Source organism: Typopeltis vanoorti, chromosome 1 (genome assembly GCF_054136105.1).
Source record: "Typopeltis vanoorti isolate ZY-2024b chromosome 1, IOZ_Tvanoo_1.0, whole genome shotgun sequence".
Taxonomy (NCBI): domain Eukaryota; kingdom Metazoa; phylum Arthropoda; class Arachnida; order Uropygi; family Thelyphonidae; genus Typopeltis; species Typopeltis vanoorti.
Genome location: NC_143549.1, coordinates 179,944,164 through 179,958,817, shown reverse-complemented (window position 1 = coordinate 179,958,817; position 14,654 = coordinate 179,944,164). Strand labels below are relative to the sequence as shown.

At 34.6% G+C, this 14,654-nt stretch overlaps 1 protein-coding gene and 1 long non-coding RNA gene across 3 annotated transcripts in view; one reads left to right on the top strand and one right to left on the bottom strand.

The window, feature by feature from the left end:
• Positions 1-14,654, bottom strand: part of LOC150110678 (zinc finger CCCH-type with G patch domain-containing protein-like) — a 149,472-nt gene that overhangs the window by 9,476 nt on the left and 125,342 nt on the right. For both annotated transcript variants that reach the window (XM_090395595.1, XM_090395602.1), the window contains exons 12-13: positions 7,268-7,347; positions 2,919-3,001 (exon numbers count right to left, since the gene is read on the bottom strand). In XM_090395595.1, the coding sequence (XP_090251721.1) occupies positions 2,919-3,001; positions 7,268-7,347 (163 nt within the window). The remainder of the gene's footprint in view (positions 1-2,918; positions 3,002-7,267; positions 7,348-14,654) is intronic.
• The window catches only part of LOC150110679 (uncharacterized), a 62,218-nt gene that overhangs the window by 36,859 nt on the left and 10,705 nt on the right, over positions 1-14,654 (top strand). The window contains exon 2 of the long non-coding RNA XR_016548570.1: positions 7,749-7,850. This is a non-coding gene — a long non-coding RNA (uncharacterized LOC150110679). The remainder of the gene's footprint in view (positions 1-7,748; positions 7,851-14,654) is intronic.

The following is a 14,654-nucleotide window of genomic DNA, read 5'->3' as shown; positions in this document are numbered from 1 at the left end:
CTGCTATGCAAGGATAAGGAAGTCATTTATAAAGTCTGGATATGACCATACTTATACTACTGTGTGCAGATTTGGTCTCCTGTGTTTGGAGGTGACAAAGAAGCTGCAGATAGGTGCAAATAAGAGTAACGAAGATGATATCATGATTATGGAATGCATATTATGAGGACATATTGAGAGTATCTGGAGTGCAGACACTGGTAAACAGTAGGGGGGGGGGTAATATGATAGTGGTCTATAAACTTCCGAAAGGGTGTGGTACATTACCAAATGATGAAATTTTTTGCTTATACAAAAGGTGAGAAGAGGACAAAGGTCAATCCAGAAGTTAAATGTGTGTGCGGTTAGCTAGGAGTTCAAAAAGGAATGAGAGAGCAAGCAGTCTGCCTGTTGAAGAAGTGAGTGCACTCAGTGTGAATGAGTTTAAGAAAAGATATGATATTTGATTGAGTGATCTATGGCCTTCCTCGATGATTCTTTGACTCCTTGGAGGTCTCAGTTGATACTAATCATAATAGTACACAAACAAAGTGAGCAAATTTTTTTTTTTTTATGCCTTTCCTCCCTTCTACTTAAAGGAGCATGATTTTTGATTTGAACCAACATAAATATTCTCATACATCTAGCATCTAATTATCTGTAGCAGGTCATTCACTTAATAGACAAAAGCTGGATTATTTGATATACTAGAGATTTTAGTTCCTGTTTGATAAAAAAAATTGATTTACATTAACAATATTTTTCTCTCTTATAACATAGAGAAATATTCCATGCATATGTATCTTATAATAAGAATTTAATACATGGAATAACATCAATTAACAAACCTTTTGTTGTGGGTAGGATCCACATGCACAAACTGTCAATTCTGTTATTATTAGGATATTTTGAGTTTACCGATAGTTATCCCAATATAATTCACAACATACGACAACAGAAAATTGCATTTTGCTTTTAAATCATTGTGGATACATTTTTAAATAGAAAAAAAATATTTCCTATACAGCTGATTTTCACTATGGCAAACACATAGGAAACAGGAACAGTTTGTTATAGTGAATGATTTGCTAAAAGAACTCCTAAAAACATTCTGTGTTGTACACAGAATGTTTTTAGGAGTTCATCCTTATCATCAAAATCCATGACACATATCCTCGGGGGGGGGGAGGATGTTCGGGATATTATGATAGTAGTATACACAAAAAAGTAACATCATTACTAACTTCCTATCAACAATTTTCCCCCAAATTAATCCATTATCTGTGAGGATTCCAATATTATTAGGTCTTATATTTATATTTTTAAGGCACTTCTTACTCTATCAATCCACCTAGATCTAGGTCTTCTTCCTGCCATCCTGGCAAAGAATTTATTTTGTTAACCTTCCCTCTCCCATTCTGTTTACGTGACAATAACACCTCATATTAGCCCTGCTAGCACAGTCCTGAATGCTAACAAAACAAATTCTTTATTTTGTTAGGTAAACTTTTGCAGTTTGATGTGATGTTGTCAGATCAGATTTTCACTTTGGTTAAGAAATCATGGGAGTAGAACAAGAATCTGTATTTAAGTTTTGAAGACTTGGAAAAGGTGTAATAAGGAAAGAGCTCTTTAAATTGCTACAGTTACATGGTGTAAATGGACATTATATTGAGCACTACAGAGTCTATATTTAAGTTGTACATCAGCAGTTAGAATTGTAGAAGTTACAGAAAGATGGTTTAATGTTAAATCAAATGTGAGAAGACAAGGGTGTCCATTACCTCTACTGTTATTGATCATCTATATGGATCATATTATGAAGGAAAATAATATTATACCTGATAAAAAATTGAAGATGTTATTCTCAACTCTTTAATTGATGCAGATGATGTAGTATTTTTAAATAAATTAGGTACAAGTTGGCAGGATGATTAAACTGAATACCTACTGTAAATACCTAATTTGGTATGAAAATCAGGCAGAAACACTGAAAACATCAACTGCATCCTAAATGAAAAACCAATAGAAGTAGTAAAATATTTCAGCTATTCAGGCACTATTTTTACTGCAGATGGCAAATTAAATATGGAAATAAGCAACAGAATTAGCAAAACTAGTATGTTAGGAAATCAATGAATAAATTTATATGGAATATGAGAGAAATTAGTCAAAACACTAAACTAGTTGTATACAAGGCAGTGTTCAAACCAATTTTAACTTATGGATCTGAGAGCTGGATTAGACATAAAACACTTGATCAGACTGGAGACTACAGATATGAAAATTCTGAGAACGTTTACCTACCCTTCCCATAATGCATGGTAACATACACATCCAAAAGGGGATGTCTTGTACATTATCGAATACTTAGGCAATTTGATGTGAAGTCATCTCCCTCCAAATACAAGTAGCATAGATATGAAATGACAATGACTAGTCATCTGTGCAATGAGGTAGAATAAGATGTTCGCATAAGAGATCTGCTACAGTCTTGTCTCATGAATTGCAAGATAAAACAGAGTCTGCATGTAAATTCTTGCAGAACACTTCTGGCATCTCCAGTTTAGTTTCATTGGGAACTCAGCTAAAGAAATCAAGACTATTTTGACCAATATAGTTTGTCTGTTAGCTGCATGGTGCCATGGCCACATAATCATACTTCACATAATCTATCTTAGCATGTATTTCCACCAGAAGATGTTGAATGTCCTTTCCCCAGTATATATATTATTTTCTAAAATTCTGCACATCCATGCATATTTTTAGAACAAAAACTGTCTTAAATGTCTGGAAATTTATTAATCAAAAATTTTAAATACTCAAACAAAAAAAAAAATATATATATATATATATTTAATTTCATGTTTAAAACCATGCACAAGATTAATCATACTTATTCTTTAAAATCACTTCAAGGAAAATTAAACTATTGTTACCTGTCTTTATGCCTTGTCAATGATTGAGAAAGTTTGACTAATTCTCTTTCTGCTTTTCTAATATTTTCACTTATATTAAGTGACTGAAAGAAAAAAAATTAACTTGGACATTAGTTTCTTGAGAGAGAGAGAGAAATTAAAGTTTTTTTCTTGTAAATACAATAAACATTTCTTACTTATATGAAAATTATCCACATACTAAAAGAGATTTCTGCAACAGTTGCCCTCTCTGGATGCTCTAGTCATTAAACTAAATAACATTAGTATGCTTTCTTTATACAGAATCCTAATCATACATAAGTACGAGAGTTCTTCGATAAGTCCATGCAAAAATGAAGAAAACAATTTTTTTGGGAACAAACATTTTTTATTTTTCAACATAGTCTCCTTTGAGGTCTATACATACACTTAGTCCAACAATGCTCGAGTTTTTTGATCCCATCCATATAGTATGATTTGCCCAACTCTTCAAAATAGGCAGTTGTTTCAGCAATCACCTCATCGTTTGATGAAAATCTCTTTCCTGCCAGCCATTTTTTCATGTTTGGAAACAGAGAGTAGTCTGAGGGAGCCAAATCTGGAGAGTAGGGGGCATGCGAAACGACTTCGTAACGTAAATTGAACAATTTTGCGGTCACAATTGCAGAAGAGTGCACGTGTTAGATCTCGAATAAGGAATTTTCATTAAAAAAATTATTTCATTCAAGATCTAACAAGCATAAAATAACAACTAAGAGATATTTGTACTATAGTAGGAAAACAAATTGTAAGAGGGAGCATAATTGAATAATGTAAAGTACAAAGGAAAGATGAATTTTGTTTATCTAAATAGAAATTCCATTCTGTAAGTTGTAACGATCAAATTGTAGTCTATGAAAACTGTATATCAAGTGTAAACAGAAGTCCGAAGGTCGCATGCTAGCCACCCAGTTTAGCGTAATGCCTGAGGCAAAGGCTTATGCAGAGGGCAAACTGAGCTCGCGTTCCCCGAAAAGCGCATTCCTCGAGGAGCATGGTTATGGCGAAACAGCTTAAGGGCACAAGGGAAAGTGCCGTGTGAAGATTTCTGCAGCAGAAAAGAGGGTGCAACGGAGATAGAATAAATAAGGATTCACACAAGTTTCAAGCTCTCTCGAGTTTGTTCCTGTTCTAGCTTGGACCTGCGGTTGGTGACCAGTGGAAGAAGGTACTACGATGTCGGACGACGAGTTCTCCCTCGTGGATGCTTGATGGGTACCGGACAGACAGTACGTGAGAAGTCGGCATCTACGGTTTCAGGCCGTTGGTAGAAGGCCTACCGGAATGAGGCAGCGGAAGACTTTTTCCCAAAGATGGTAAAACTGACCAGAGTCACCCACTAGAGATCGAGACGAACGCTAGCATCACTAAAGTGCAGAGAAAGGCCTTATCGGATGAACAACATGACCTCCACGTGGATGCAACCTGTTGAAAGTGTAGAGTCGTATCCAACAAAAGAAGTCGGACCAGGCGGAGACGGTAATCAAACACAGTGATGGTAACGTACAGAACTTTCTTACTTATTTTCCAATTGTATTAGAAGAAAAGGTGAATCAGTTTCTAGTGGAAAGGAAATTATGGACAGATACTTAGGGAACTTTGAATGACTAATATGCTCAGCAATTTGTTGGTTTTTCATTAGACTGGTTGTCTGAAAACTTATGCACATGTGTGTTCCCAAATTAATATGAGGAGCTAGTATTGTAGATAGAATCTAATTAAAATTTTGTATTGTGAATGTTATGTGTATCATTGATTAACTTAGAGGCGAGAGTTGTTGATTATTTATTAGAATATTCACTTGTATTCGCCAGTTTGATTTAGTGTTTAATTGATTAAATTCTTGTGTATGTTTGATCTAAATGTAAGTGCTCTAAGATCCTAATAAACATGTTTTGTTATGTAAACCTGAGTTTTTCCTGAGCATGAGACCAACCTACCATTCATAAAATCTGAACCTATGAGTGATGATGTTCACTCATAGGTTCAGAACGTTAGAGTCACGACTGCAAGTTAAGAATCCTAGAGATGTTGTAGAACTTTAGTAAGGAAAAATAGGTGTTAAGATTCTAGGAAGGTTTCTCTGAACAAGGATTTTTCTGTCTTAAGACTCTGACTGGCGCAGCTTCAAAAAACAAATTTGTCAGTGTCTGAAAAGGAGACGGCCCCAGAACGAAGGTCTAGAGAATTCATTCTTAGTTGGTGACCAATTTTCACTTTCATAGGGTAGTTATTAGATCTATTAGATTTTCATTCAGTTTGCACTTTTTCATTAGTTCAAACATATTTACTGCATTTTCTTTTCTAATTCTTCCTTCTCAAAGAATTAGTTTTTTCTTGAATGCGTTAATTTTGTCAGTGGAAGTAAGAATGTTTTCACAGTCTCCCTGCATACTTTTATTAAGTATATTTAAAGATTGAAATAAATCAGAAAGAAAGGAAACCTTACTGCATCAAAGCTCGTCGCTAAGAAAATCTGATAATTCACATTGTTGAGTTGTCAAAAAAATTAGAATTTCCTCTAGAGTTCATAAAATCTTGATAAAACATGTCCATGAGATAATCATCTCACTTCTGTATGTATTAACAACTGCATGTAAGAAGCTTTCATTGACATAGTGCTGCAAACAATCTCGATTGTAAAGGCCTGGCTTTTATATAATTGGCAATTTTGATAGTCTCATCCAGTACTTTTTTTTAAGCTCAAGTACCAATGATTTTGATGCTAGTACTTCTCTGTGGAGAAAACAATGTGTAAAAATAATTCTAGGATTCTTATTATGAGCCAGTGTAACAAATCCTTTTACATTTCCTGACATCGAGTGGGCACCATCGATGCAAATACCGATGCGAGAATCCCAAGACAAGTAATGGCAATTAAAGTAATTATCAACAACATCAAAAATATCTTGGCCCTTCGTTGTTTCTGGCAGTGGTCGACAAAATAAAAACTGTTCTATAATATCTTCCTTATGAATAAATCTACTGAAGGCAAGAAGTTGAGCTTTATCAGTTGATTTGTCCAACTGAATATCAAACATATCTGCTTCTTTAATGTGAGATACCACTTGCAACTCAACATCTTTGGCCAAAACCTGAATATGTTGATAAATGGTGTTATCTGACAGGAATTTTTAAAATCTCATTTTCATATTCCTAGCCAAACATGATATTAACAATTTTACAGCATGCTGGCAGAATTATAGATTCTGCAATTGTGTGAGATTTCATTTTTTTAGCAACAATTTCTGTGATTGCGTAACTGGCTTCTCGGGCTTTTTTGGACACAGTTTCAAATTTAGCCCACCTTTTTGCTTGAATAGTTTTATCTGGTACAAGTCTTAAAATATTCAGTCAGTTTTTTTGCTCAAGTTAGAATATTTAGATTGTAAATGTCTTTTTAATTTACTTGGAATAGCACTGTTTGCTCATTTTTCACCACAAACTACACATGTAGGAGACGTGCCAGATCTTCTTGACTGGAATTAAAGCCAAATGACAAATAATTTTTGTCATAATGGTGGACGTTAGTTTTTAATTTAGTTTTAGAAGAACCAATACTAGATATGGTATCAGCTGCTAATGTGCTGACAAAACTAGCTTCCCTTTCTTCTTTCTTTTTTGTTTCTTTCAACGTACTAGCTTCATTTTCTTCATTGTCTTCAAATTTTCGTTTTTTTTTATTACAAATTTATCCATGTTAAAGGAATACTATTGAATAAAATTAACTGAATTTAAAAAAAAAATAAAAGAAAAGAACTCTTACCAGTTACCTTAAAAATAAGAGAATTAAATGAAGTTATTTGTGAACGCACTTATCAAAAGATTAAAGCTAATTAACACACAATTTTAAACTGATTCACCAACTGTAAGTTTCGTAAAATATAAATAAGGGAGCTTCAAGTGTGGATCAAAGACCAGACACTAATAAATAAATGCACAAATTACAACATTATTTCTTTCAATTAATTTGTTTTCACAGATCTCGAGGCACATCGACTAAAAATCGCTGTACTAGAGCAATGACCAGCATTTTGGCCTGAACTTTCAACATCTGAATCATATATTATATTAAAGGAGCTGAAATAACTGAGTATCACACAATTTTCTTTCAATGGCTTATTGTATTAATTTGGAGCCAAAGTGGAAGGCACAGCTAGTCACTGCCACTTATCAAATAAACTATTGTTTTGTTATCCAAATGCATTAATGAACCACATATCTGTAAGAAAGCATATCACTGCTAAACAAATGACTGTTGATATAAAAACAATTACAGTTATCATGACAACAAGTAGAAGCAGTTAATTAAAACTCCAATTTCTGCTTACTTTTATATTAAGGACTTTGTTAGATGTATCTTTTAAATTATCATTTGACTGAACACCCTTTCCACAACCTGCAGGGCTTCCTGTAAAATAATGAACAATAAGAAAACTATAAAGAAAATTAAATAAAATTGTTCATTGTTGAGATTATATTTGGTCATTCAAACATATAACTACAATGAAATATATATTGATATTTAATTGACCATGATTTATAAACATCTAATGCCAAAATGTTTTGGCATTAGATGTTTAAAACGTGGTGATCTGAAAACTCAAAGTGGCTAATACAGAGAAAATGGAGTGACACTATCATATAAATTAAAAATTAAGGCAAAATGCATAACATGACCAGCGTGTTGTGTTAGTCACTGTTGTGAGAGCATGCTGTATAGTTTTGAGCAAAATTAAATTCTGATAGTCTGAGTGATCTTATTAAGGTTTTCCATATGTCAGTTATTATCATTCCCTGGTTTCTGTTAAGATTTTTTCCAGAAAGAAGGACTACAATGGCTTCCTTGAAGTTTCTACAACAGAAGTCTTCTTCTAGATAAGGCATGGAGCTGCTATCTCAATCAATGGTATGGTTAGTAATCACGAAATGATGGGCTAGACTTGAGTTGTCTGTTTTGTTGTTATTAACATCCTATATGTTCTTTTTTTCAGATTTCGAGGCTTCTCGCCATCTGCCCTATACAGTTTAGACCACAAGCACATGGGATGTTGTACACTCCAGTGTGTTTGAAAAAAGCATTAATGTCTTTTGGTGATCTTAAAACGTCATGGACAGTTTTGACCAGTTTGAATGCAACTCTGATGTTGAAAGGCTTAAAAAGTTTTGCAATCTTTTTCAACACTGTACCTGCATAAGGAATAAGTATGGATGATCTGTATTGAGTAATGGTAGGTTGTTGTTGTTGTTGTTGTGGGGTGTTGCTATGAAGAATCTTGTTGATTTAATTCCTTGGATAGCCATTTTTTATTAATGTCTCTGATATATGAGTAAGTTCATCATAGAGTTCTTTTTCTTCTGAAATGATGTTATGGCTCTATTTCTGAGCATGTGTATTATATGCTGAGCTTCTGGAAAATATGGTGAATTGATTTGAAATGAAGGTAGCATCCAGTGTGTGTTGGTTTGGGGTAGACTGTTTGATATGCCCATCTTCTAGTAGAGCTCTCATAGTACCCATATATAAAAAGGGAAATAAAACTGCATGTGAGAATTACAGAGGTATTTCCCTACTGAGTGTTCCTGGCAAGATCTATGCAAGTATACTTGAGAAACGGTTGAGAAGAATTGTGGAAGAAAAGCTTGGTGAAGAACAAGCTTGATTCAGGGCAAATAGAGGCTGTCAGGATCAGATCTTCACTTTACGACAAATAGTCGAGAAAGCATGGGAATATAACAAAGATCTGTATTTAAGTTTTGTCGATCTGGAAAAGGCATATGACAAGGTACCAAGAGAGAAGCTATTCAATACGCTGCAGTTATTTGGTGTCAATGGGGCATTATATCAAGCAATACTTAGTCTTTATTTGAGTTGTAAGTCAGCAGTTAGAATTGAAGGAAGTACAGGAAGATGGTTTAAAGTTAAATCTGGTGTGAGACAAGGATGTACATTATCCCCTCTGTTATTCATTATCTATATGGATCACATTATGAAGGAAAGTGGTATTAAACATGATATCAAAATTGGAGATGTTAATGTCAGCTCTTTGCTTTATGCGGATGATGTTATACTTATAAATAAATCCGCTACAAGTCTGCAAGATTCTCTGACTAAATTGAATAGCTGTTGTAATAGATATGGTATGAAGGTCAGCAATAAAAAGACAAAGACAATGAAAATAGGCAGAATCATTGAAAATGTCAACTGTGTTGTCAATGGAGAACCTGTGGAACAAGTAAAACATTTCAGCTATTTAGGCACGATTTTTACTGAAGATGGTAAATTAAATATAGAAATAGACAACAGAATCAGCAAAGCTGGTATGGTGGGAAGTCAATTGAATAAATTCATATGGAATAAGAGAGAAATTAGTCGGAACACTAAATTAGCTGTATACAAGATAGTGTTCAAACCAGTTTTAACTTATGGATCTGAGAGCTGGGTCAGAAGTAAAACACTTGACCAAAGACTAGAGACCACAGATATGAGAGTCCTGAGAAAGATTATAGGCGTGAACAGATGGCATCAATGGCAGTATCATATTAAAAATGAGGATATTAGGAAAGAACTTGACATTGTCAGCATCCAGGAATGCGTTAGCAGAGCTAATCTCAGGTGGTATGGTCACTTAAACAGAATGGGCGAGGAAAGATTAGCAAAACAAGTGTTCTCTGCCAGGTTGGCAGCAAAACGACCCAGAGGAAGACCAAGATATAGGTGGATTGATACGGTACAAAGTGCTTTAGATGATAGAAATATAAGATCTGATAATGTTCGAGTCTTGACAAGTAACAGACTGATTTGGAGGAAATTTATAGATAGGAAATTAATAATGATGTAATTTTTTTCATGTAGTACTATCATATCCTGTACACCCCATGAGGGTACAAGGCAGGAATTTGATGATGATGATGATGACATTATTACTAGTTTCTTATCAACAATTTTCTTTCAAAATATTGTTTCCCCATGAGATTTCAGTATTATCAAATCTTACATTTCTGTTTCTAACCATATCAACTGCATCAATCCATCTCGCTCTTTTTAATGCCATCAAACACTCTGTTTTGCTGGCTTTTCCCATCTCAATCTCTCTCATTCTGTTTAAGTGACTATAGCACCTTGGATCAGCTTTGTAATTTCAAATTAATTTCAACCAAGTTATGCATATTGCTAATTTAGTTTTCTTGTTAATTTCTCTCTTTCTTATTACATCTATATTTATTAATTTCACTTCCTAACATACCTTTGCCTAATCTAATGTCCATTTTCATATTTAATTTGCCACTGTCAATAAAAACGGTGCCAAAATGGCTAAAAATATTTTACTCCAATAGATACTAAATATAGTTTTTTTTTTGTTTTTTTTTCCATGTTCCTGCTTATTTTGCCAGTTTTTGTTCTTTTTACTGCTGATTTTCATGTCAAGTTTCTTACAGCAGTTATTCAATTTAGTTAAAGAGACTTAAAACCTGTACTGGATTCATTTAGGAATGTATCATCATCTGCATAACATAAGAAGAGGAGCTCAATATTTTGGATTAATATATTAGATTTAATGCCACTTTCTTTCTCCACATACAGATGTCTTATACATGAGCTTACATTAAACGATCTACTTGTACTTCACTGAATTCATTTACAACTTAAGTACAGGCTATATATATTGTTCTAAGATACTCCATTTATCCCATATAATAGTAGGATTTGAACAGCTATAAAATTAAAAAAAAAAAAAAAAAAGTACTACAGATCATTGAGATTTTGTTCCATTATCTGTAGTAATCCTCACTTCAGACAACTGAAGTAAAGTAATTTAAGTTCAAACAAATATTACAGAGGTGCTTAAAGGTCAAAGCTGTATAACTGAGAGGAGATCCCCACATAGCCATTAAAGGAATGAAGAAAAGTGAACAGGGCTTCTAACCTAATGTCCAATCCTCACCTTCTCGTGGTGCACCCTGTTGGGTATCTACCTGGATATTGAACAAACGAGGATGGGCTGGCAATTTGGGATTTAGCCGACCAAATTGTATACTTATTGGCTTAAACCAATATACAAAATGATGGTACAACATGACAAAATTTCATGCTGGCTGGGGCGTCGTCTGGTTAAATAACGCCTCCGTTGTATTCGCCAGGGAACCAAGGCGAACAGTGAAAAGTCAGCTACTGGAACAAATCTGAAAGCACACATCCCAACTCAGTATCACCAAAGTTAAAGATCGGTACTATCAACATAACAAGCCTGAATGGCAAAGAAATGGAGCTACCTGAGGAATTAGATAAGTACCAGATCGACATAATAAGGGTGACTGAAACAAAAAAGACAAAAACTGGTGAGATCGTTCTGAGCAATAAATACAAAATGTTATATTCAGGCAATGACAATCAAGGAAAAGAAGGAGTAGCCATAGTATTCAACACAAAATATGAGGCTAATCTTCTTGAATGGCAGGCATTCTCAAGTAGAGCGATGTGGGCAAATATCAGAATGGGGAACTGAATAATGAGACTTAAATTTGTGCCTATGGTCCCACAGAAGGTCCCACAGAAGGTAGAAGTGGAGGAATTGTTTGAGCCTTTAGTGAAAGCAACTGACACAATGAAAAAGGAAAAGTTGGTCCTTGTTGGGGTTCTAAATAGCACAGTAGGAAATGATTGACAGACACAAAAATATTTTGGGAAAATTTGGAGAAAAGAGCAAAGCTAATAATAATGGCAAATACCTGTTGGATTTCTGCTCAGGACATGCACTGGTTATAACTAACACCATGTTCCAACATAAAAATGTGCACAAATACACATAGAGAGAAGGAGCTAGGAATAAGAAAAGTCTCATTGACTACGTTATTGCTGATAGTAATGTTTTCTATCTGGTGCAGGACACAAGAGTGTATAGAGGATTTTAAATTGGAAGTGATCACTATTTAGTCTTGAGCAGGATAAAATTGAATTTCATATTGAAAAGAATAACATGTAAGAAAGTTTTACAGCGAATAAAAGTTGAGCAGCTATCAGATGTGAACTGTAGACAAAAATACACATAGATTATTGAAGAAAAAATGAAAGAGTTTCAAAACAGGAACCAAACCTTGGAGATTCAGTGGCAAGCCATGAAGAAAACCCTGATTGATTCAGCCACAGAGGCATGTGGTGAGGTTGTCTGCAAGGATAGAAAAATCAGAACTCCATGGTGAACACAGGAAGTTAAAGAGGCAGTGAAGGAAAAGAAGAAAGCATATCAAAAGTTCCTGGCAAATAAGTCAGCTTATGTTCTTAGAGAATGCAGAGACAAATGTAAGAAAGCTAAACAAAACTCATGTTGTTAAAGTGTTAAACTTGCTAAACAAAAGTCATGGGAGGACTTTGGCAAGAACATAGAAAATAAATATCAAGAAGGTGGCAAAATATTCTGGATGTTGTTGAAGAAGTTTAGAAATGGAGTAAAGAGTGCTGTAAAAGGAGCTAGAGATAATAAAGGTGATATGGAAACTGGAGAAAAAGATATCCTTGAAGTATGGAGTAATTACTTTGAAAAACTGCTAAATGAAACAAGCAGTGATGACAGCACATTGGTAAAAAACACTGACAGGGCATGCAGTCAGGAATACATATCCATACTTGAAGTAGAAAAAGCCATCAAAGGCTTGAAATGTGGAAAGGCAGCAGGAGTAGATGATATTCGACCAGAACTGCTGAAGTATGGTGGTATAAGAGTCTTACAGTGGCTGCACTGCATAGTTCAGAAAGCCTGGACAGAGGGACGAATTCCCGATGATTGGAGTAGAGCTCTCATAGTACCCATATATAAAAAGGGAAATAAAACTGCATGTGAGAATTACAGAGGTATTTCCCTACTGTGTGCTCCTGGCAAGATCTATGCAAGTATACTTGAGAAACGGTTGAGAAGAATTGTGGAAAAAAAGCTTGGTGAAGAACAAGCTGGATTCAAGCAAAATAGAGGCTGTCAGGATCAGATCTTCACTTTACGACAAATAATCGAGAAAGCATGGGAATATAACAAAGATCTGTATTTAAGTTTTCTCGATCTGGAAAAGGCATATGACAAGGTGCCAAGAGAAAAGCTATTCAATAAGCTACAGTTATATGGTGTCAATGGGGTATTATATCAAGCAGTACTTAGTCTTTATTTGAGTTACAAGTCGGCAGTGAGAATTGAAGGAAGTACAGGAAGATGGTTTAATGTTAAATCTTGTGTGAGACAAGGATGTACATTATCTCCTCTGTTATTAATTATCTATATGGATCAAATTATGAAGGAAAGTGGCATTAAACATGATATCAGAATTGGAGATGTTAATGTCAGCTCTTTGCTGTATGCAGACGATGTTATACTTATCAATAAATCCGCTACAAGTTTGCAAGATTCCCTGACTAAATTGAATAACTGTTGTAATAGATATGGTATGAAGGTCAGCAATAAAAAGCAAAGACAATGAAAATAGGTAGAATCATTGAAAATGTCAACTGTGTTGTGAACGGAGAACCTGTGGAACAAGTAAAACATTTCAGTTACTAAGGCATGATTTTTACTGAAGATGGTAAATTAAATATAGAAATAGACAACAGAATCAACAAAGCTGGTATGGTAGGAAGTCAGTTGAATAAATTCATATGGAATAAGAGGGAAATTAGTCAGAACACTAAATTAGCTGTATACAAGACAGTGTTCAAACCAGTTTTAACTTATGGATCTGAGAGCTGGGTCAGAAGTAAAACACTTGACCAAAGACTAGAGATATGAGATACCTGAGAAAGATTAGGAGCATGAACAGATGGCATCAATTGCAATATCATATTAAAAATGAGGATATTAGGAAAGAACTAGACATTGTCAGTATCCAGGAATGCGTTAGCAGAGCTAATCTCGGGTGGTATGGTCACTTAAACATAATCGGTGAGGAAAGATTAGCAAAACAAGTGTTTTCTGCAAGGTTGGGAGGAAAACAACCCAGAGGAAGACCAAGATATAGGTGGATTGATACGGTACAATGTGCCTTAGACGATAGAAATATAAGATCTGATAATGTTGGAGTCTTGACAAGTAACAGACTGATTTGGAGGAAAATTGTGGATAGGAAGTTAGTAATGATGTAATTTTTTCATGTAGCATGATCATATCCTGTACACCCCCTTGAGGGTACATGTCAGGAATTTGATGATGATGATGAAAAACATTACAATCTGAAAATCAGATGGGACTGACATTAACCAGCTTCTATAAAAATAGTCATGCAAATCCTATTTCTATTCGCTGCTTTATTCATTTCTATTTTCATACATGCATACAAAATATTAAAAGTTCATTATTCAATCTGTACACATAAAACACAATAAATATCATCATCATCAAATTCTAGCCATGAAGCCTCGAGGGGTGTACAGGATATGATAGCACAACATGAAAAATTTACATCATAACTAACTTCCTACCTACAATTTTCCTTAAAATCAGTCTGTTACTTGTCAAGACTCCAACATTATCACATCTTATATTTCTATAAGATGTGATAATGTCTAAGGCATTTTGTACCACATCAATGAACCTATATCTTGGTCTTCCTCTGGGTTGTTTTCCTGCCAACCTGGCAGAAAACACTTGTTTTGCTAATCTTTCCTCACTCCTCACCAATTCTGTTTAAGTGACTGTACCACCTGAGATTAACTCTGCTAATGCATTCCTGGATGCCGAC